Source organism: Toxotes jaculatrix, chromosome 16 (assembly GCF_017976425.1).
Source record: "Toxotes jaculatrix isolate fToxJac2 chromosome 16, fToxJac2.pri, whole genome shotgun sequence".
Lineage (NCBI taxonomy): Eukaryota > Metazoa > Chordata > Actinopteri > Toxotidae > Toxotes > Toxotes jaculatrix.
The window spans coordinates 13243227-13268191 of NC_054409.1; the positions used below are offsets into that span (position 1 = coordinate 13243227).

The 24965-nt window shown below is 43.3% G+C and overlaps 1 protein-coding gene across 1 annotated transcript in view; it reads left to right on the top strand.

The window, feature by feature from the left end:
* Positions 1-942: 942 nt before the first annotated feature.
* The window catches only part of bcr (BCR activator of RhoGEF and GTPase), a 76813-nt gene continuing 52790 nt past the window's right edge, over positions 943-24965 (top strand). Inside the window, exon 1 of the mRNA XM_041059561.1 lies at positions 943-3422. Coding sequence (XP_040915495.1) covers positions 1799-3422 — 1624 coding nt within the window. The 5' untranslated portion in view covers positions 943-1798. The remainder of the gene's footprint in view (positions 3423-24965) is intronic.

Below are 24965 nucleotides of genomic sequence, written 5' to 3' on the forward strand. Positions count from 1 at the left end.
GGACCAATATTTAGTTCCAAGGTTTGAAATAATTGCAATCATTTATAGGATTAAAAACAAATCTATACCACTTAGGAAAGATCTGTAGAGTTATTACCGGTAATTTTTAGTGGTTAAGTTGTTAAAAAAAAAATCCCATATAAGATTACTCCACTGGGTGGCAGCATTGGGTTAAAAACCCACATGATTAGTAGCACCAATCTGACAGGTAGAGACACAAGCTTTTAAAGCAGGGGTGTCCAAACTGTTCCACAAAGGGCCGTGTGACTGCAGGTTTTTGTTCCAACCAAGCAGCAGCACACCAGACTTAACTCATTTAATCAACTGATCTCAGTCTTCAGACAGTTGATTGTTCAAACTGTGTGCTCTTCATTGGTTGGAACAAAAACCTGCAGCCACACGGCCCTTTGTGGGACAGTTTGGACACCCCTGTTTTAAAGCAAATTAGAAGGAGTAATATACCTAAATTACCTTTATTGATTGTTATTAATAAAGAGTATAATAGTGTAAATATTGGGAGCAGTGATAACCTACTGCTTCCTGAGACCTTTTGAAGAATATATTAAAATTTTAGGCTTTACTTTAAGTCAGTAATATATGACTTGCAGGCTATATGTTGCTGCCTGAATGTGCACTTCCACTGGACACAGTGGATAAAACACAGCACTGGTGCAACTAAACAGTGAGATAAAGAAACAAACTGTAACAAGCCCTTATTGGCTTACATTCAGACTCATGCAAATGCCTGGAATATTAGATATGAAAATAAGTTTGAACAGTTAAATTTCCCAACCACACACTAAAGCCTGGACCCATAATGGTCAGGTGAGTGAGTGACTGCATCCCTGCCTGCTCTGTCTCTTTAACCAGCAGTCTCACTGTCACTCTGGTCCCTCCCATTCTTACAGCCCTCCAGTGTTGCTGGCCTGAGATGGGAGCGCACACAGCAGCACCATCACGGCCGAAGGAACGGGAGAAATCTGGAAAAGAGCATTTAAAAAAAAGAAAAAGCCACACACAACAATATCAACTTCGTGCCGTGGAGAAAATGGGATAATGAAAGAGATTATTTACTCGCACCGGGTCCCGCTGTTTGATCACCTCCTCTGAGAAACTCAGATGTTGCGTCGCTTGTGTTCTGCGCTTTTTACTCATTCTCCTTGAGCGCTGCTGGTACAAAGGCGCTTGGTCCTGAGCAGCAGCACCTGGGATTACTGCCATATGAATGGGCAAGAGTGAACGGACTAGACATCGCTGCCAAACCTGGAATGGCAGACTCATACAGTGAGTAAATCCAGCAAGGTTAAAACACTTTCTTCAATTTTTTTGTCTCCATGAGATCCAGAGCACCCGTGTCACCCCGCGAAGACAGCTGCTGTCATTGTGTCGAGACTGAGATTTTTTATTTTTTATTTTTATTCTTCTTTTGAAAGTGGCCTTTCCTGGAATGATGCATGAGAAAGACGAGCTGTGTTACAGTTTTTTATTCCTTTTTCTGTCCCACACATTCCCTGTTATTCCTGTGACTGAACAGCCGGTTTCTCTTGTTCAGAATGGGATGTATTGTTGCGACTGCGCAACCCACGACAAGTGTCAGCAATTAGACTGTGTGTTTCTGAACGGGTTACCTAAAGGCCTGTTATAAACACTGCCACAGCTTTGCAGTTGGAGGTGGACATTGTTGTCGGTAAGGACTCTGTTGGCGAACTGGACTGAAAAGGAACGGACGGTGCGCCCTTGGCACCTTCCCCCCCAGTGTTTGTATCAGGGTCGGCCACAGAAATAAATTAGGCACAATATGGTGGAGCCGGTGGGATTCATTGAAGCGTGGAAGGCACAATTCCCAGAGTCAGAGCCTCCTAAGATGGAGCTGCGGTCAGTCGGGGGCATTGAGCAGGAGCTGGAGAAGTGTAAAGCCTCCATCAGGCGCCTGGAGCAAGAGGTGAACAAGGAGCGCTTCCGTATGATCTACCTGCAGACCCTCCTGGCCAAAGAGAGGAAGAGCTACGACAAGCAGCGGTGGGGTTTCAGGAAGACCCCACTGAACGAGGGGATGGACCCTGCAGCTGCACAGGGTGCAGAGTCTCAGTCCCAGCAGCCACACATGCAGGAGACTGGTGGGGTTGGAATAGGAGTAGGTGGTGGAGGATACGGCGGTGTTAGCGGGGGTGTTGTGGATAGGAATCGTTTTCAGCCTGTTGGAGATGGAGCTGGCAGGACCAAACCCAGACCTCCACCAGCCAGGAAGTCAGCCTCCCACGGAGATGGACTGGAGGCAGCCTTTGAGGTACCCCAGCAAGTTGAGTCGATGTCCTGCGACAACCTGGACGGCCTCTCACCATCCAAGCAGAGAGGCGGCATCTCCGTCTCTCCCCGCAGGCCCACCCTTCCACCCCCAGACAAGGAGCTGCCCTCTGACCCCAAGGACAAGCTTGGGATGGGACTTGGTGTGGCAGCTCTTAGATCCAACTTTGAGAGGATCAAACGGGCCAACTCTCACTCTGCGGGTGATGTAGCCAAGGGCCAGGAGAAACAGCTGCCGCCGCCGCCACCGCCGTTTTACACCAACATGGAATTCCACCACGAGAGGGGTCTGGTCAGGGTCAATGACCGTGACGTCTCTGACAAGATCAGCTCCCTGGGCAGCCAGGCCATGCAGATGGAGCGAAAAAGATCTCTTCACTCCCTCCCAGGTAACCTGGCAACAGTGGCTGGGGAGCTTCGTGCCAGGCCAGTGTATAGAGGACGGTCCACTGAGAGCACATGTGGCTATGATGCAGAATATGAGGATGGAGAACCCAACCAGAGACATTCAGGGAGGGCCAACGGGGGCAAACCTCCACCCCCGCCTTGGCAGCCCTCAGACTTCCAGGCCTACTCCAGTGTCTATGTAGGTGGGGTGATGATGGGTGAAGGTGGTGGTGGTGGAGATGGTAGAGGTGGTGGAGGAGGTGGTAGTGGAGTCACAATGAGAGACCATGGGGGAGGGGATGACCACCTCCTCACCTGGCCACGCCGCTCATACTCCCCAGGTAGCTTTGAGGATGTCGGTGGAGGTGGCGGCTACACACCAGACTGCAGCTCCAACGAGAACCTGACGTCCAGCGAGGAGGACTTCTCCTCAGGCCAATCTAGCCATGTCTCACCCAGCCCCACCACGGCCTTCCGCCGACCCTTCAGAGAGAAGAGCCGCTCGCCATCCCAGAACTCCCAGAACTCCCAGCACTCCTTGGACAGCAGCAGCCCTCCGACACCGCAGTCCCAGAAGCGTCACCACCGGCAGCAGGGCCACGTGGTCATGTCTGAGGCCACGATTGTGAGTGTTCGCAAGACTGGTCAAATCTGGCCACCTGCTGCCCATCACGACCTCATGCCCCACGGTAGAACATCCCATGACAACAGTTTCCATGGAGATCACCTAGGTGAGTGGTGGATGCCATCTTTAATCTTTGTTGAGGCAGAGAGCAGGTGGGCTGGAGTGCAAAGGACATTTCAGAGCCCATACCGAAACCAAGTGTGTCTGGTTGTTTATGTGGGAAAAATGAATGAAAGCCTGAGTGAATGAGTGTAATTTAGTCATGCTGGAATGATGTTGGCATCTGTTCTTTTGCATTTTTAGCCTCTTTTTCACGTTATATGTCTTTCCTCTTAAAACCACAAAGCGGCCAAATGTTCAAATGATTGATACTGTGCGCACGACTATGCATGTGCATGCAGACACGCAGGACTGCATGTCCTTTGGAAGGCCTTGTGTGGGAGACAGATGAAAGATCCACCTCTGCTTATTCCTGGAATGTCAAGCGGGTGGGTGAACAATAAATGCGGTCAGTCTGGGTTGAAACTGCAGGTCTAGCCTTTCTCAGATGACTCCTGCGGGCTCTGAGTATGGAATTCCAATCACAGGTGTCTGTCTGCCTGCCTGCCTGTCTTTCTTTCTGTCTGTCTGAATTGTGACATAGTAGAAGACAAGTCCCTGAACCTCAAGCTGAAACTATTTACTCGCTTATATAACAGACCAGGACAAAAGAAATCCACTGTAATCTCTCCAAACAATTATCCGCAGTATCCCTAACCACTAAATTGCAAGCCTTGGAGCCATGGCACCTGTAATAGAACAGCAGCTAGCAGATAGATGTGCAGCCTGGAGCTAAAGACAGGGGCACTGGCAACCTTAGCTGCCAGGCTGAAGCACAACAACAGTGGAGTGTGTTGCTTGAAGAAGCACATTAGGAGGGCTTAGTTTACTATAATTCCTCAGTAAAGTTTCCATTGTAGAGGCTGTGCCCGCTCACAAGGACTAAAACCAAACACTGCTCGGGTAGTTCAAATATTTGACATAATTTTTAGACATGGAGTGCTGTTTACCAAGGTGCGGTTTGGAGCAGCACTGCACATTTTGGTGTGTTGTCTCTCTATGGTTTTCTGCTGTGGAAGTGAGTAGCGTTTTAGCGCCCACTATATTGTAACAGATTTGGGACTGGCGCCCTGCTGGACCAGACAGGCAGCAGGGTGCTGGCATCGCACGCCTGCCCTGGTGCCAGGGTGAACTGGAAAGAGGGGAAGAGGTAGTCAGATAGATAGTAAAAGTGGAGAGAGAAGCAGAGGGAGAAATGGAGTATTAGGTGGGGGGATGGAAAACACAAAGAGTAAAAGAGAAAGAAAGTGTGTAAGCAGAAAAGAAGACACAGAGGTGCAGCTGATATACTATAACCCCTGCCCATGAGAGACACCTGCCCGTACAATGAAGTTATAGATAATTTAAATAAAGTGAAACCCTAATTTCATCCATGCTATGCTGCTGTAATATTTGTCTCAGTACTGAAGGTATTGCTGTCATAATTCTGGGCAGCATTACTGTCTGAAACCTGATACTGCTCATTGCCTAAATATCCTGAACAGACGACAGGTCTCTGTGCATCTATAATTCATTTATGTGAATAGAACTACTGACACAGTGGCCCTGGTGGAATCAACTAAAATGTTTTTGCAGACAGGATGCTATCGTCAAAGTGCAGGATCGCATCCTGTCCGGAAAATCGTCTCGGAAATATTTGCGGTAAAGGTGAAAGGCATCTTCCCTTTTTTTTAAAAAATTACCATTCCCTCACTGATGGCAAGCAATATGCAAACACCATCAACAAATTTAGAACGCTAACGTTCTTCAACAATTCAACAATTAAAATTGTGCATAGTTAGCAGCAGCAAACCCAGAGTGCAAGTCCCCAGCAAATGGCTAGCTAATTCCCCAGCTGCTATGTTTAGGATTATCGCTGCACTGTCTGCTCTCTTTGTTTTAACATCTTTTCCACAACAATGAGCCCTGTGGGGAGTTAGGCGAGCTGGAAGAGCAGGGTCGGAGATGGAGGATGGAGGGAGGGGGCGTGAGTTGCAGACAGCAATGCACTTAGTGGGATAATCTGGAATTTGAGCTTAAGAAGTAAAATGTTGGTTAGACACCCTGCGGAGTGGTCTTGTTTTCGTTTAAGCTGACGACAGACAGGCGTGATGTTGACAGTGAAGGTGATGATAGCGATGAATGTTGCGTAATTTTTGGGCCCCCGGTGGTGTATAGTTTATGCCGACCAAAACATTTTGAGAGCACAGTAACAGAAGAAGAGTCAGGAGTGTGTGTTTGTTTGGTTTTTTTGGGGGGGGGGGGGGGCGGCTGATGGTAATATTGAAGAGTGGGACGGTGTTGTGAGGAAGACTGAGGGAGGCAGAATGCAAGGCAGAGCTGTCGTTTCTCGCTTCATTGGTCAGGGATGCGGGGGCTGCAGAGAGGCACAGATGGGAAGAACTCTCCCGTTGCGTAACAGAAACACACAGACTCAGGCTCACGCACAAAGACACACACACTTGATGTTTACTCGTATACCTTGAGGCTGCTTTGCCTTCAGCAATAAGGTGTGCGCCTATGAGCTCCTGTTCTGAAGCTTTGACCGGCCCAAAGAAGAAAGATGCTTCCTGCCAGTGGTGGACCTGAGTCTGGAGACACCACTGTCTCTCTGGAAGAGTCACCCCATCTTCTCTTCTCTCCTCTTCTCTTCTTCTCTTCTCTTCTCTTCTCTTCTCTCGCCAACAACAGTAGTAATAGCTTCATGGTGTGTTTTGTTTATTTAATGCAAGGAGGGTAGGAGGCCGTTTCAGGATCAGAAGTTTACGTGCTGAGCAGGTCTTTGTGACGGTAACAGAAAGACAGAATGACAAAATGAGTGAAACATTAAAAATAAAGACGTCTCCCTCGAGTGTCATTCAGTGGGAAAGCGGAGACGCCTGGCAGGTTGAATTTAGGCTCATGAAAAAAAAATAAAAACAGTGAAACATGTTTGGAGGCAAAAACCTTCAGCTGCCAACTTTTCATTTTTGAAGTGAATTGAAGAAACATGAGTGTGACACTGTTACATTACGCATTTGATCATTCATGCTGAGTTAGACGACTGACAAGTCTCTTTCACATCACCGTGACTCAACTCCTCTCATCTGCATTCCTGCAAGTAAATCTCTGAAAATAGTGAAGGAAATTCGCATTATATGTAGCACATGAAAATTGTTTTTTTTTTTTTAAAGGGGCAAAAGTTCACAGTCAGGCCAGTAAATAAAATGAAATGAAACCAGCAAAACAATCAAAATGTTGCTCACACACAGGCAGTAGGGAAAGGTGGGGGAAATATGAGATTTGTGGAAAGCTGAATGAAGATTAGATGGAGTTTAACTGGTAAAACTCTCATTTTCCGAGGCTTAGCAGTGTGCGCAGGCATGTCCAGGTCACCGACCAAACCACACACATATTACCTGCTGAAAGTTTTAGTGAGGTCAGTTAACTAAAGAAAGGGAGCTTTCACTACCTTCTGTAATGAAATGGGTGGTAACCCAAAATGCCACCTCTCTGTGTACGCTGTTTCCATTGATTCATTTGAAGAGAAATGGCCTTCTAAAACCAGTAAATACCTGTGGGTTTGTGTCTCTGAGGGCAGGGATGCCAAAGCAGGACAGGCCTGAGAAATCCTCAATGGCTGTTTTGTCCACGACCTCAACCCTGTTCTGCTGGGTCCTGTCAACGGCTGTAATTTTAGGCAGCTACAAGCTCTTACACTCTTTTTTTTGTCCTTTCTGGGCTATTTATCTCCTCTTTTTATTTTTATAGACGAGTGGTGTTTTTGCATTCAGATATCATGTGAATTTAGAGTGGTTCTGTCATTTCATTTAGGATCTCAGTAAGAATAGCTGGTTGGCTATTTGTAGGTCATAGAGACATTTAGATGTCGGGGCCCATACCCATAGTTACACCAACATAGTATAAGACCTGTTTAGAGTGAAAATTAAATTAGATAATATGAAATATAGTTGACATTCAGTATAATGCTGTTTAATATTGATGGAAACTGGGAAGATTTTTATTATGATTTTGCAAAAATAACACAATATAATTCAAATTCTAAAACAATGTGCCAAACACTGTTTTGATAATGACCTATTATGGTTAGCTAGGTTATCTAAAAACACATATTTTTCTATGTATTCGTGTATCAGTAAATTAAATACTGTTAGAGATATACTGCTTCCTTTCCAATTTACACATGACTAAAGTCTTTACTAGACAACATATTTCTTAAGTTTGATAGTCTCTAAGACCTTTGGACGGACTTTATTTTGCTCAGCCTTAGTAATGGAATTCCTAATAGCCTGTGCAACCCAGTCTTGCTTCATATTGAAACAATGGTTACATGTGACCTGAAAGTCTGAAAAGACTAATTTGTTCAACTATATTCAGCCCAGTTTTAACCCATATGTCTTTTGACCTGAAAATTGTCAAATCACACCTTACTGTGTGATTCTGTGTATAACAGCATGTGTTGGACAAAAAAACAGTCATTGAGAAAAGGGCTTGGTGTCCCTGACCTTTGTAGACGATTCCACTCTGTGTGATTCTGGGTATTCCTCTAAATATTTTTCTTGCTCAACGTTATGATGAGAAACACACACTTGCACTCACTTCCTAGGAAATCGGAGTTGAGTGTCAGTTGCACATGTGTGTGCGCGCGTGTTTATCTCAGCGGATTTTCTGAGCAAGTGTAAATCCTGTAACAAGCAGGTGATCAGTGGAGATGACGACCTGTAGCAGCAATGCTACAGTGGGAGCAGGCTGCCAGAGAGGATCTGAGTCTGTGTATGCTTCCTCCTCTCTGAGCCTCTGTATGTGTGTGTGTATGTGCGGTTGTGTCCTTTCCACCATGTGATTCAGCATGTATTTCCATGTGTGCAGGGAGGTGGGCAGGGGGTGGAGGGGGCAGAGGATGAAAAGGAAGGATGGGTACAACACAGCTCACGAGACACTGAAAGAGATTTTGTCAGTGTTACCTCCGGCCAACCCCACATGCTTTACAGTAGTCCGGTGTGGCACAATGACCCCCTTTTCACACTGAGGGAGGAGGGGGGAGTGACTGCAGCTCTTAAAAAGGCTCGTTCAGTGTGTGCTGTTAAGTGAGTTTGGCAGTGAAAACCCCGGTTACCTCAGCCGGCACACAGGAGCTGCAGACTCACAATCAGGCCTTGAGTGGTGGAAAGGAGAGGAGAGAAGCATGGGAGGATAAGAAGAAGAAGAAGAAGAAGAAGAAGAAGAAGAAGAAGAAGAGGTAGAGGAGGGAGAGGGGTGGGGGGGCGGATCTGCCTTTCTTGCCAGCTGGGTGCTCAGCTCAGCTCAGCTTTTCATTGGGCTGGTGCAACCTGCTCAGACCAATTATGCAGGCACAAAACGGGCCCTTTGTTCCCCTTTGCTGGGATCAGTTATGGAGGAAGAAAACTTCCTTTCTGAGAAAAAAGAGAAAAGTCTGTTTACTCATTCAAGATTTGTGTTAGTATGCTTTTTTAAAACTATATTTAACCACATTGAGTTGGTCTTGAGCATTTATAGTGAAACATTTATGCATTCATGCTGTGTAGGGTACTTCTTTTTCAAGGCAGACTTGAAATCTTGATATCATTCTCCCAGCAACAATTTGGTCCAAATATTCTGTGGAGTGTAAGGCCGCAGGTAGGTGGAGCAGATCCCCAGTGAGGGTCAAACTGCCTGGTGTGGATTAGTGGGGCCAGAGCCACCAGTTTCAGCCCTGCGCTCGACCACAGACCTCACATGTGTGTTGATGTGCAGGGGTTAAAGTTTTAAGGACAGGAAGTGATTGTGTGTGTCCACTGTCTTTTTAGTTTCAGGCCTGGGGAGAGTTTAGGACATAATGTGAAGGGAAGGTGATTGAATGATCATCACTGGACGCTGCAGACAGACATGCAAATACATGCACACATAAACACACACTGACAGCCCTCCAAAGGGCAATTACTCTTCCCTGCTCCTGTTTATTTCTTCTCCTTTTTGTATATTTCCTGTGCCAAGCATCCAGCCACAGTCTTTCCTCTGGTGACCAACCTCTCTCTTTAAAAAAAAAAAAAAAAAGTCTTTGGAAAATCCCTTGCATAAATTCTGGTGACTTGTCTCTCCCCATGTGTAACTGCTGTAACTTTTGAACAGCGGCCATTTTGGCTCTGTGTAACATGGCCCACGTTGTCGCAGTCACTGAGCTCGTCCTAGATTGGCCGCAGTGCAGGGAAAAACTGCGCTAGTTAGCGTCCACCACTAACCGCTCACCACAGGTCCTTGGCCTCGTAGTGTAAGTGCTTGCTGGTGTGTGTTTTCTGGTTTTCTGTGTATCCTAGGTTAGCTGCACGGGTCGTTAATCACAGCCAGCTCTCTAAGGGACGGGGTTAAAGTCAGGGGTGGGGGGAGTGGGCTGGAAAGAAAGACCTGGTTTATGGTTTCTGGTTAAGACCACAAGGCAACATGGCGTCTATGAAGATTAATATCAGAATGACCCACACGGCCCTTAGAGCCGTGCAGAGCTGCATTCTGCTTTTTTTTAATTTTGTCTGGATCTACTGGTGCTCTACACAAGACATGAAAGGGTCACCACCTATTTTACATGTCACAGGAAGTACTTCACAGCCTGAGAAAACAGCACGTTGTCTCCTCCTTGAGGAGCTCTGTCAGGTGCAGTTTAGACTCAGTAAGATCAGTTAATAATTTCAACTAGTGTAATATTTTAAAGATTCTCTTTTTAATGATTGACATGAACTTTGTTGGCTTGCGGCGCATGTGTTAAACACAATTGGAAACACAACTGAAAGCCTGGTGATATTCTTTTCTGGATTAAAGGTCAACAGAAACCTGTCCAGTCATGCAAACATGTAAGCCTTAATCTCCACTCTTTAGTCTGGGAATTAGAAGCTGACTGACAATCAGATTACTATTAGTTTTTTTTCCCTCATGTAACACATCACACTGCACTCATTACAGCACTAATGCATGATGTCCTATATATTACACTTAGGATTATCATCACTCATCACGCGTAGGCATGTATTTGTGTTTAACTACATGTGTGCACATGTGAGGTTGACATTAATGATAATTTCCTCAAAATTATGTACGAGAAAGGATCAAGTACAGTGTGATTGGTGGTTTGTGTGTAGACATTTTGACCAATTAGTCCTGCATTACTCTGAGCAGAAATTCCAGGCTTTAAGAAAATTAACATGAATCAAATGGAGCTATTCTTTAATTTAATGAGGCATTCTTTCTCTTCTTTCCCACCTCATTTCTCTTTAAAGCTCTTCTCTTTTCACTTTATTCATCTTCCTTTCTTACTTTTCCCCCATTTTCTTCCTCTCTTTCTCTATCTCCTGCTCTCCATCTTTGCTCCATTCAGCCAGCTGCTTCTCGTTTCCTTTGCTTGCAGCCAATTAGGGGTGCATCACCTTTCCGTCTTTGTTTCCGAGGGTTTTCCACCAAGCAAGGGGAAAAGCAGGGAGAGATCAAAGTCACAACCCCCCCTGCAGGAGCAAGCGGGCTCTCTCTGTAATTGTCCAATAGGGGTTTAACTGGCGAATGCCTATAAAACAACACAATCAATGCCAAATGTCTCCTTGTTACAGAACAGTATAGACTGCCGAGTCTGTTCCTCTGCGTCTGCACGGCTGAGTCTTCGTCTTTTTGTTTTCTCTCTTTTCCTCCAGCTATTTCTTCATGCCTGTGTTTCCTTCTTCTCTGTGTCCACAATGTATTCCTGGTACACGTATGTTTAATCTGTGCAGCTGTAGTGTTTGTATGTGGAAACAGACACTTAAAAGCTTATAATTCTATGGAAAATTGGTTTAGTTGGCTAATGGAGTTAACCTCAGCTTACTGTCAGCAGAAAGGATTGCAGCACAGTAAGGGTTAAGCTATATGTAGAATGTAGTATTATTCCCTGTCCTTCACTTCATGTATGTCCTTGAAATCCTGCTGTCTTTTCGTTTATATCGCAACACAAAGGAATCTCCTCTTTCCCAAATCCTGGGTAGTGAAGACAGTTCTAAAGAGTGAGATATCAAGACAACCATTCATGTAAATAATAAGAAACATCATGCACCTGTGCTTAGAGATGCATGGTAATTAATATAAATAGTCTTTAGTTGATTAAAGTGTCTTATAGTGACCTCAGCTGGCTTGTTCAGCAGATCTTGTAGGTGAACATTGTTAATGAAATTTCACATGCATCACCTGAATGTATCTTGGCTTCTAGCAGAGAAGCAGAGAAGGTTTATGGTGTTCCCATCCAGCCCCGGTTTGGCACAGACCATGATGGTCAAAACATTGCCTCATTAAATTCTTGAAGGCTTGTAATATCCAGTGTGGGTACTACCCCTCTTTTTCCTTTTGCTAGAAGAGAAGCACAGGAGTCATCAGTGCGCTCCTGCGGGGACAGAAAAGTGCCTGAAGTTGTTTCCACAGCAAAGCTGAAACGCCGGAGAAGAGAGAGGAAGCGCTTCAGACCTTATTAGCTTTTTGTGGCTGCAAATGAAGAGCTAGAGGATGAGACACCTTGTCCTCTTCCCCTATGCCAGACAGGACACATGCATGGACATACTCTTTCTTAGACGTTGTTGGTGTTTCTTAATCAAATACCAAAGCATGGAAGCAGACATAATGGATTTCTCTCATGGTAGACATGTCGCTCGTGTGTGGGTTCAATAGCATTTTATGGACTCTGAATCCAATATGAAATCAGTTTTTCAAATCTGAATTGTTTCGAAACCATTAGTACATCTATTTTGTCGTTGTCAAAAAAATGACTAAAACCCAAAGATTTTATTGAGACTGACAACTTGTAACTACAACCTGAAAATGAGATGAGCTGGGGAATTAAAAAAATGTTTATTAGTTATGTATCTGACTCACTGACATAACAGGTGTGGCTTTCCTACTTTTACTCACCTCTCATCCCAAATGATAGAGCTCCCACTTCAAAGCCATCAAGCTGATACGCCTATGATATGAAGGAAAGTGTGTAGGGAAAATATTGACTGGAGAAACTGTGAGATTGTCCTGAAATCCAGCCTCCACTCCTGGCTTGGACTCACACACACACATGCATGCACGCACGCACACACACACACACACACACACACACACACACACACACACACACACACACACACACACACACACACACACACACACACACACACACACACACACACAACAAAGAACTCATTACAGCCAGCCAGTCCTTCTTCTACCTTTAATGTTACACTCTGGGCCTTCTGCCTCCTTTGGGCCCTTCAACTCTCTCGCTCTCTTTCTGTTAGTGTGTATTCGTCTCTTTCCTCCTTCCCTCAGGCTCTTTGTTATCGGACTGTGTTTGCACTGGACAGCTGAGTGGGTTGCTCAATAAATGGTAGTTGTTAAGGGCTGCCCGGGCTATTAAAGGTGGAGGTGTGTATGTGTGTGTGTTTTAAGATTTGGGAGGGGGCATCCTGCTGTGTGGGTAAGAGGTGGAGAGGTTGCAATAGTGAGACTGCAGAATGAGGAAGCTATGCTATAAAAATAACACATTATCACGCACATGTGTAAAGTGGCTGGCTGCTGATCAGCGCTGCAGCGGGCTACTTCTGTCTGCTGCTTCAGTCGGGAGTGGAAGGAAAAGAAAATCTCTCAAACTGGCTGCACTGTGGCCTGATCAATTTTTGAGGAAGAGCGGAATCTGTCAGGTCTGAACAGACCTTTGTTAAACGTCCAAAAATATGAAGGAAAAAAACCCCAAAACATTTTAGCTGATGTGAAGAGAAGTTTGATTTCCATTGTGCTTTCTCCGACTCTGGCTCCTTTTATTGTCTGTTATTTGTTGAGCTGCTTGTTGCAGAGGGACTGGATAACTGTAGGCTCCTGGGGAAGATCAGATTTCATGTTACGATCTGCCTCCCTCCCCTTCCTTCTCTCTCTTTTCCCTGAATGCCCTTCGGTAACATCCCTCCTTCTGTGATATCTCTTTTATGTCACTTAATATCCTTCTCTCTATCCCCCTGACCATTTCCCTCTCTCTCTCTCTCTCTCTCTTTCTTCCTGACTCTTTCACTCAGTGCTGTTCAGCCTGGAGCACACTATACAAGATAAAGGCTGGTTTTAAGCCCAATTTGGCCATGACAACTGATTTTCAAGTTCATGGAGAGACTGCACTTGTCTGCAAAAATATCACGACACATCACCACAGATGGTCTCCAAACGTTATCGCAGGGATTTTAATTTGTTGCCTCTCAGTTGAGACACAGTCGTGATTGTATCAAATGTGGTCCAATATAACAACTGAGTTCTGGATGAATCTGAATGATTTGAGCAGGGCAACAGAAATGTGAATGGAAATCAGCAATCTGCGAAAATCTGTCATTAAATGTGCGATGCAGAGGTCTTTTCACAGTCAGAATTTTAAAAGCCTTTTATCTGCAGCAGTATTGTCCCCTTTCTGTCTTTCTGTTTCAGTCCATTGTTAGCCCTCTTTTCTTCTGACAGACGGCAGAATCCAAGCCAGCAGCTCTCGGCCTGATTCTCCTCCTACGTACCTACCCGGGAGCAAAATGGAGACGAGAAATTCAACTCTCCAGCTTTTTTCAGCTCAACCTGTGCCCCAGAGAAAAGCACTTAAAACACACATTTTTAAGTGAAAAATAATTTACGTAACTTCTAAATGTTGCAGAGGCTCAACACGGCTTAGCAACCACTCTTGGTAGTTTCTGTCAAGAGTTTTCTGGTTAGGGCCTGGTTATCTGCAATCTGTAAGTCTTCAACAGAAACCTTGTGCAAATAACTCTGACTGCACGATAACAAAACCATACCAAAGGCGTGTGATGTTTGCTGTGGGCTGACACTTTGTCTAAGATGGCTTAACGCCAAATGGGCAATTTGACTCGAGCATGAGCACATGTTTATGTTATTAGCCCATCAAATATGAGACTAGGAGGACTGGGAATAACCCTTTGACGCCCTGGTGTGTAAAATGTCAAGAAGATGTTTAGAAAAACAAACTCACCAGCTGAGTGGGAACTTCACCTGACACTGACTTTACTGAATATATTTCTCTGTGTTAAAAGAACAACACTGAGAGAAAGAGAGAGGGAGAGAGCAAGAGAGAGCTGTTTGTGAATGTAGGAGGAAGAGAATATGAAGTGATTCCGCATGTGCTGCTTTTGTTGTGGGATTTGGAGCTTCCTCTGTAGTGTCCACATGGTGTCCACATGGTCAAAGACAGTCTCATTTTTTAAGAAGCTCTTTTTTTTCAGTTATATGTTCTTTCTCTCCTTTTTTTGTCAGTTCTTCGCTTTTTCTTTTCACTCTGTTTTCTTTTTTCTCTCTTCCAGCGTTCCACTTTTACATACAGTATCTGCCTGTGTCATTGTCACTGCAGCTCTCGCTCATTTGGCCCACTTAATAGACCTATAAATGGCAGAGCGAGCTCGGGGCAAAGTGGTAGTGATTGCCTTGGAGTGGCGACTCCACTTTTTTTTTCCTCTTGTCACACCTGTAAGGAGGACGTACAGTCGCTTGCCTTGCCTCTTTGCTCGTACGCATAAACGTTCGAATAATGTAGACGTTTCCCCGAAGTAAACATTTCTAAATTACCTCTTTGTGCTGTACAGCATGCCACTTCTCCTGCTCTGCCTTCCCTACATGAATACACAAAAATGCAAATGCAAATATTTAGGAACACACTTACCATCTCATACACATGTAGAGCTGAATGCATACCCACTAGTTGCCTGTTGAATTTTGATAAGAAGGCATGTTTGTTCGCATGCACACGCCACTCTGCCTCCCTGCCTCATCCCTCCCTCTATCATCCATTATTGATGCTGTAGCCCACTTGTTGCAAAACTAGAAACTGACTGTCGTGACACAGGGCATCGTATTCCCCTCTCCTCACCTTGTGGCCCAGCTCACAGCGTCTACGCACCCTTTTCCACACGAATGGACACGTTTGCACGTGCTCATGAACACACAGTTACACACACCCCTGATGGGTAAACCAATATCGACAGTATAATGGAGATGTAGGTGGTAAGCTGAGAAATGCTGACTTCCTCCCCTGGTGCTGCTCAGCAGGATGACGGCATGGTCTGATCCTATGATAGTGACAGTCTAGGGCTGCAACTAATGATTTTTTTTTTTTTTTATCATCAATTAACCTGCTGATTATTTTATGTATTAATCGTATAGTCTATAAAAGGTTAAATGGTTAAATTTCTTCTTAGAGCCCACACTGATGTCTTCAGTTTTCTTTCTTTTTTTCTGACCAACAGTCCAAGAGCTAAAGTATTTATCAGCGAATCCTCATTAGCATTTTTGCTTAAAAAAATCACTGAAACAATTTTCCGTTTGTGAAAATTGTTTCCGATTAACTCTCTGTCGATCAGCTAATAGGCTAACTGCTGCAGCTCTCAACATGTCATGAACAAATAATGTTAAATCCCTACTTGCACATTGGTGAACATAAACCCAGAATTGTTCCAAAGCAGTCTGACGGCCTCCATCTGCAGGCTTTTAGAGATTTTGAAAGGAAGAAATAATAAATTATATTAACCAAAGCTTGCATTGCCTGAAGGCAAACTTCTGACATCAATAAGAAATCCAGCAACACAACTACAGTCAGTGTCTCAGTATCTGTATGGGGTGTTAAAATGTTACTCTGTTCTTACATGAGCAATTTATCATGTGAACAAGTTATGAAATGGGATGTTTACAGTGCAAACATGGCATCTTGTTTCCCCAGTGGCTTCTTAAGAACTTGACATTTACCACTAAAGAATAAGAAAATCTGTAGTGTGTGAGCTATGACTCCAAACACTGCAGAGGACGAGCAAGAAAGAGAAGTCCTGCTGTAACTATCATGAGTCACATAGTCACAAATGTGCTCAGCCCGGGTCTGAATTATTATGCAACATGCATACTTCCACACCACTGTGTGAATGTCCTTTTGAGTGACTTTTTTATATTTAGACTCCTGAGTTTTAATTCCAAATCAGCTTTGCATTGCCTCTCAAAGAACTGAGCTATATCACTGAAAAGCCTGTACAGGTTTGATGTTAGATTTTAACCTGGGAACTGGGTACTGTTCGTTCTGACTCTGACTCTAAACTGTAGTCTTCCATCTAACATCTCAGCGCCCCGTGACAGTCACTTACTAGCAGACTAGTCGCAGCAGATGATGAACAGTACAGTAGTACAACAGTCACATGGCTCAGTCTGTCAGATGTAGTTGAGGTTAGTCACTTATCATGTGAAACAGAGGCAGATATCTAATTGACTATGAGCTAGAAGAAGTCTGTTTTGTATATTTTGGCACATCACAGACCGGGGAAGAAATTAATCCAATTTAATTTAATACAATGCTGTGTTGCCTTTTTGCAATTTAACCCTTTTTATAGTGTCTTGAAACCTTGATCGCTTTTCAGATTTAATTTTCGGAGAGTTCAGTTTCTGATTGGACAGTCGCAAAGAACTGGACGTCCACAGAAGCAGCACAGTTACTAATTTATATTTCTTCAGAGGCATAAAGAGCAGCCACAGTGCTGTGACTAATGATTGACACGGTGTCGTCCCCGCCCGCTCTCTGCAGCAGATTGGGCGACAGCCAAAGGACAAGGTGTCTCAAGGAATCCCTGTGTCACCAGAGAGGCTTTGGCTTAGCGCACATTCACACACACTCACAAAGATAAACACACAACAGAAAACCTCACACCCAGTACTATTTACTCTTGACACACACTTCCTTCTGCTTAAGGCCTTGTCATGGGATCTTTCTTTAAACTCAAGGAAAGAAGATGCTGCTCTTCAGTTGTGTTCACTAGTAGTGACACACTAATGTGTGGAATAACTTTGGGCCCTCAATTGAAATGCTGTTCTTGTTTGAAAGCGTCTTCTCTCATGTGCACTGTGTTATTGGCCACAGAGGGATGCCGCTCCCTGCTGCTGATGTAGATTAATATGTGGGCACAAATGTGTTCTTGTATTTGTTGTACGTGTCTGTGTGTGTGTGTCTGTGTTGGTTTTGCCAGTTTTTGCCAGTTTTTCCTTGAGGGTGAAAAAAGGAAAAGGATCTATATGAAAACCTGTGGTGCCCACAGTCTGCGCTCTGGGCCAGAGAAGAGTGGGATAATTTTATTACTGCTGTGCCACGCCAAGAGGTATTCATAACTCTATTGATTACTTAAGTGAATCCATGGTGAGGGCGCCCATCAGAGGACCTCTATAAATCTTTCAGCAGAAGATGGCTGAACCCTTGTCTGAGGGATATGACTGCCCCCTGAATCGGTGCTAGTCAGGCTGATGGTGACTGAGATTGTCCTTTACTCTGACAAGCTTTCACCTTGCTGAAGTCTTCCCTTACAGCTACTATATTCCACGTCTGCAGCTAAACAAAGGCAACAAAAACTTCTGTCACTGAAGACCATTTATTTTTTTCTCATGGTAGATGGAAATATTTTCAATTTATTTGCTACACAAATTCTCCTGTGCCTGGAGCAGTAGTGCAATAGTTACTTGCAGTTGCATTCAGTTAGTAGTATGATCCCTGGATTGGATGAGCCTGTTTGGTTGTTTAAAACAAGTACATTAAAAAAGGATCCAACAACCGAGAGAAGGCTTCCAGAGAACCAAACAGATGGCTTGACTGTGTGAGGAGATGTAGTGCTCCACATAGTGGAAACTTCCAGTGTTTTACGCTGACACAAATAGCCATAATGAATTGAATTAGCCTGCCAAGGTAGCAATGGCTTCAGTGAAAAACACAACACAGACAGAATGGGTTTCACCTCCGATGGACACATTGTGGCATCTTGCTTCAGGGCCTCTGTTGTTCCGCTGAAGGAAGCAGACGTGTTATTTTTATTGAAGTGTGTGTGTGTGTGTTTGGGTGAGAACTCGAGTGAGAATGTTTTAAGTGAGTGTTTCAAAGACAGTGCGACCGTCCAAAAGCTGCATGCAGCTGTGCTGGATACACTGCTGAAAGCACAGAGGTGTCTCCCTGTCTCACCCACTCTGTGAGCCTTGTGACTGATAATTGTATAATTGTCACTGTTACCATGGTTACATACCATAAAGTTCAGGACACAATGTGGTCTCTTGTCTTTCCTAGGGGTTCAAATTAGCTTTAAGTCACAGTGAAAAGGAAGATAGTGTCTTTATCTACTGTAATGTGATGATGCTGTAAAGTGTTACAAGACGTATTTAAATTAAATCCTTCAGATTTGACCGGATCTCTCAAAAATAAGTTTAGTGGTTATGGTGTGGTTCAGAGCTGTCATGAGATGTGGATGTGTAGATGACTGCTCAGCCTCTGCCCACACCTCCCTCAACCTGTATTTAAACCAAGATGAAAAATGAATAAATTAGATGTCAAACACATCCTTTGGAAATGTAAACAAAGTTTTAGCCAACTGACATCCAAATACACACCTGCTACTATGACACTGCACAGTTAGTCGCTACAACCACTACAAAAACACTCAAAAAGGAAATTTTGGTAATGCTTTATTTCACAGGTCCCAGGTCTCAGCTAATTTCCCAGAAACCTACCTCATTATATCCTAAAAATTGACTACTTATATATACAAGGATATTTCCAAGGATGGCTTTGGATGTGCATTTGGATTGAACGAGGAGCACATTTCTGTTATTGGTCAAATTTGACCACTGGCCACTGTAGCAACTGTACAGACATTAGATATAGCTATATAATAAAGTCTGTTCATATCCACTCAGGGTCTTCTCTCTTCTTCTCTCCAAAATTTGCTCCACAAATGCACCTCAAGTCTGCACCAATTTAAGAATCCCTTTTTTTAACATTATAAAATGTACAGAGTGAATTTGCCTTTCAGCAGGATGTAATGATTATATATAAACTAAAGTAGAGAGGTTGTAACAAGGAGATAGTTGTTAGTACTACTGTCACACTGTCACAAGCTGCTGCTGTGACTGTGCACTGTTAATTATAACCACTCCACCATGAGATTGTTCTGAAACAAACAAGTAGTGTGAACATGTATATGGGAGGTTGATCAACCGCTGTAACAAGTCTTCTCCTGCTATGTGCTGTTTGTGTGTGTGTGTGTGAGTGTGTGTGTGTGTGAGTGTATGTCAGGGGACAGAAAAGGTTCTTGTTAGCTTTGATTAGCATCCATCAGCCTCCAGTCGATGCCGTTTGCCCTGCTGTCGGTTGGCCTGTCAGTCAGACCGGTAATAGGCCAGTCACAGAAATGCAGCGCTAGTGAATTGACTGTCGATCATTTGTGAAGACAAGACCGAGGTAGGAAAGAGGTAGACTGAGATTAACAGAGACAAAATGCATGTGTGTCTCTGTGTGTGTCTGCAGCTCTCCAGTGTTATTCAGGACAGGACACACATATCAACAGACACAGACTAAGAGACACATACATGCTGGAAACAACTGTGATGCATCCGACTTGGACGTGTGAAGAGGAAGTGCAAAACAGCCTGGCTCAGTCTCGACTTAAGATGAAAACTAAAGTGGCGTGTTTCCAGAAATACTACAGGAGAATTACATCCCTTTACTGTTGGCTGGAGTGTTGATCATAGTTACTAAATCTCTTCTGCCCATGACTGTGTCTGTGTGTGTTAAAGGCTGCAAGATGATTTGTGGGAGGAATCTTAACAATGCGACTGAGAAATCCACCGTGATATAAAAAATGGCCTGAAGCGCAGAGTATATATTAGAATAATTGCAGTGTAGATGACGTTTTATGTCACGTTAATGTACTGTACTTATTTTGGCTGAAGTACAAAGTACAATTTAAAATGCATAGGCTTGTAATAGACAATAATATATGGACGGTTTTGCCTTGCTTTCTCTGCCTCCTGCCTGGATGCTTCTCCATGTTTATTCTTTATATTTCTCTCTGTCACTGTTACTTTTGAATTCATGTCCCAGTTGAGGCTCTTATGTAAGTGAATTAGCTGGCAATGTAGCGTTTCATTTTTCATGTGCTGTGTTGGTAATCAGAGACTAGTTGGCTTATGTCATTGCTCTCCAGCAGCAGAGAAAGATTTAAACATGAAGTTAAATGCAGAGGATTCTGCAATGAATCTGCAAACCTATCTTATGCTCTTTACTTCTGTTTCTCTCTTACACTCTCTTGGTTTAAATCTTCAGCCTTTATAGAGATGAAAATACATCTTTGTTATCCTTTTTCACTAATGCTGTAAGTACTGTATCTCCACTCTATATGGTAGAGGTCTATATACAGCCTTCAGTAAAAAGCAGTGTTGTTATCCTACCATTTCACCAGGCTAATTCACAGATACTGTCAGACATATGTGTGTGAGTGTGTGTGTTTGTGTTTGTGTGCTCAAAACACATGAAAAGACAGGTGTTGCAGAAGGTCTCACTCTGAAGGACACGAGCCTTACAGGAGCACTTCTCAGACCGTCACCACTGAAACATATCAATCCATCAGAGTATATTTTAGACTTAAAGCATTAAAGGTTAAATTGAATGTAAGAGTGGCGGTATCCAGGTTAAAGAGTTATCCTATTCAGGTGGATAGATTGGTATTGACTGTGGGCCATTTTCTGTTGCCGTTTTTGTCCCAAGGCCAGACCTCTTGAGAAAAAGAGCTATCTGCCAGTAAAAAGCCATTATCTCTCTTTCCCTCCGCAAAACAGAAAGTGCCATCTCACCGTTCGACTTATTTTTAACTCACTTTGAAGTGGAAGAAGGGCAGGATTTGAGTGGACATGATAAGCAGAAATTCTTAAATGCATCCATGGTGAGAAAATATTTTCAGTAAGATATAAGAGAAATCAAAACTGTGTATATTAGTAATTGTAAATTCTTAACAACAGCAGACAAGCTGCAAACACAACATTGACATATTACCACATTTTAAGTTGATATAGCAAACTTGTTAGTAAACAGTTGCCTATTTTCAGCAGATACAGAGCAGCATTAGCATTCATTTGTGGTTGTGTTTACGGTCCAATATTCACAGTCTTTTAGCTCTGTTTTTGGTCTTCACTAACTCCTGAGAAAAATATTTGGATCTTTAGCCGTTTTGTGTGACTGAAAACAATGCTATGAGAGCTGCGAGAGTGAACTGAAACTGCAGGCAGGAAAACCAAAACAGCAAGTCGAAAGACACTACATCTCCATAAGAGCTGAGGGCAACTGCAGAGTCAGGTGGTAATTCCCTGTGAATTTATTACCTAAAGAGAACAGGGTCTAGCAAAATTAGAGGAAAATTCTATATTTTATGGAGAGATAGCCAACCAAACAGCTAGCTGGCTTGTTTCCCCTTAAGTAGATCCGAATGCAGATAGTCAGCTAATTCAGGAGGCTACTTTCTGTGTTTTCATTTGTTTAGACTCAGAGACAAGTGTTTGAAATGACTTATGCCAAATGTAAGTTTATTTGGAAAACTTTATGACTCTGCATTGCTGCAATACAGAGGTGGCAACAAAATATAGTCATGAATTGAAGACTTTCAATTCCATTTGAAGACTTTCTTAGAGGTAAAATCTTCTGTCTTTTGAAGAAATCTAACAACATTAATGTCTGACCAGTGTTGACTTTGAGCATTAATGTGGATGTTTTTATATGGTCAAATGTAGGCAGAGTTTCTATATTTTGACACTGATGTCACAGTTTCTCTGTTTGTCTGTGCAAAGCTGATTCATGGATCTTAGTTGGAACATATGACTGAGGGGACAACAGGGGTGGGACAAAACAAATTGGTGTGTGTGTATGTGCATGTCTTCATCTGTGTTCACTTGAATGAGAATGAGTCTATTTTCAATATGGCAGCATAATTTGAAGGCGTGGATCATCAACTGACGAAGAGGAAAAGAGGGCAAAACAGATTTTTAAATAAACTCATCGGATGAGTAATGAAGAAAGGGCCATAAAAGGCTTGCAGCCATGAGAGCGACCGCCACAAGAACAAGCGCTGTGAAGTATTTTCAGCCTGGGACACAACATAAGCAGAGTTAATTTTGCTCTGGAGGCAAAGCCTGTTAAAGCATATTTAAGACATGTGCCATTTGGTGATTCAGATGAAACAAGCCTGGGTCCCATATGGTTGTTAAAGAAACAATCTGGATAATGCAGGTACTAATTTCGATCTTAGTCACATCTGTTGGAGTGCAGTTGTGGCCCTTTTCATATTCCCCTTGATAGCTAGTTACACTCTGACACGACCCCTTTAAAATGCTGTTGTATGGGCTTTTCTGTTAAAATAAGAGGAGTCTGGGTTTAAGACAGCTTTAGTGGTATCTTCTCAGAGATCTCTTTAATCAGTTGCAAAGTCAACAAGAGGTAATGTGAGAAATGTATCGAATACAGATATCAAATTCACAAGAAGGAAGTAAATAAAGAAGCATGAGACATAGATATCAGATATATAGTGCAGATATACATGAGTATAAATTGTGAATGTGACCTATATAAACATAATGCGGGAGAAAAAAAGGCTTTTATCTGAGATTCTTATGCCAAAGCTCAAAGATTAAACAAGTGATTATAAAGACGGAGTTGTTAAATAGAGATAATACCCCTTCATACTAAATGTATCATCACTTTCTGATCCCATAAAAGCCCTAATATCTCACCTCAGACAACAACAAGGTTACCAAAGAGTTGACAGTTGCACATTTTACAGCCAGAGTGTGCATATGGGTGGTGGTTTGTGTATGCATGTGTGATAAAAGAGAATTTGTGGACCGCAGACAGTTGGCAGGCCCCCCGATATCGCTGTGAGACCTGTGGGCTGTGTTATTGATGACTTCAATTAGAGATCGAATCACCCTGAGAAGGCGCTCACACCCTGCCTCACCTGTTTATTCTTTCTCCACACCATCTTTTTCTCATGGGTAATATTGCCCTCAGGTTACTCACAGGGTGCACAGACACATGCAATCTGTTGCTGAGGAGGCAGAAAACCAGCCAGACTGGATTTGGCTCAAAGGACTGTGAGGGGAAAAAAAGCAAATGATAACAAAGGTTATTTGTTTACTTTTCATGAATATTAGTTTTGACTATTTGCTAGTCTATGTAATTGTGTGTGTTATTTTAGTGCTGAAATAATTAGTTAATAAATCAACAAGACAGTTGACTGGAAATTTGCTTGTTTTTTTTTTTTCTCTCTTTTAAATCTTTGTAAATTGAGTGTGTTTGACCAAACAAGAAATTTGAAACAGTTTTTGACATTTTAAGGATTAACTGAATACTTTATCAGTCAAAACAATAATCAGCATGTTGTCCGGCAATAAAATCGATCATCAGTTGCAGCTTTAGATCATTTACAGCGACTTGATGCTGCAGCGATTGGCGAGCTGGAAAAGGGCAAAGGGCACAGCTGACAGAGATTCAGAGATACAGCGAGAGGTGAAGATGAACTGAAGCGCATGCTGCTTTCCCACGCCCCTTCCTATCTCTTCCAGCACACGTGCACATCTTCACATCTCTCCCCTTTCTCTTTTCTCACATGCACACATACAAAAACACACACACACCTACAGCCTCACACAGTTATGGGTGACTTGCTGATCATTGTGGCATGCAGTTGTGGTATCGCTGGTCTACTGACGGTGAAAAGTGGGTCACTCAAGGGTCTTGTCCCATTTTTTGGGGAGCTATTATTTGTCCTCACTCGAGTGTGGCGAGGCCCCACCGTCCTTTGTCTCACTTCTCAATGGATAATGGTGTCTCTCTCTCTCTCTCTCTCTCTCTCTCTCTCTCTCTCTCTCTCTCTCTCTCTCTCTCTCTCTCTCCCACTCTCTCTCTCCACCTCTCTGCCCCTGTCTCTCTCTCTCTGTCCGTCCTTGACCACTGGTTGACTCAGTATTGCCTCAGGCTCACTGCCAAGGGCTCACGACTCCGTGCTAAAAGGTTACTTACTTTGGCTGGAGCAGCTGAAGACGGCGTGCGATGTTAATGCACTGACAATGGTGTGTCAACTCGTGTGTGAGCCACGTCATTATGTGTTTGTTTTCCAATTTTACTGCAAAATATTGGTTTTCAGAGATATGGAGGTTTTCATAATGAAGATGAAAACCTTCATCTGCTTCATTTACCGAAGCATTGCACTGGAAGAACAGATTGGAGGTACTCATACTTGAGTATTTCCATTTAATAATATGTAATAAAGACTGATCCAATCCAATACAAGTGCTTTGCCATGTCTTATGGTGCCTATAGTGTTCAGTATTTTTACACTGTTATAGAGATGTTAATTTAATTATATGTTTTTACCACTGAGGTCACAGTTAGTGATCTGTATTTTTAATATTGTGTCCAAAACTGATACCTGTTTAGAGAACTGCTATGCTGAAAGCTTATCAGAACTTGATCATTTGTTGTGCTTTCATCCTCCCTTTTTTTCCTGCTGTGTAGTTGTGGAGATGTTGTTGTGTTTAGCTGCTCTTTGTAGCGCCCTGAGACAGAAGTGTTACTCACACAACCACAAGTATAAATACTGCATGTCCTTACATTTCTGTCACTAATTTGGGATAATTGTTTCCATGCACACAGCTGAACTGGTGCTTTCCTACATGTATCCTTACACAGCCTGTCTGACAAGTCTAATGACACACA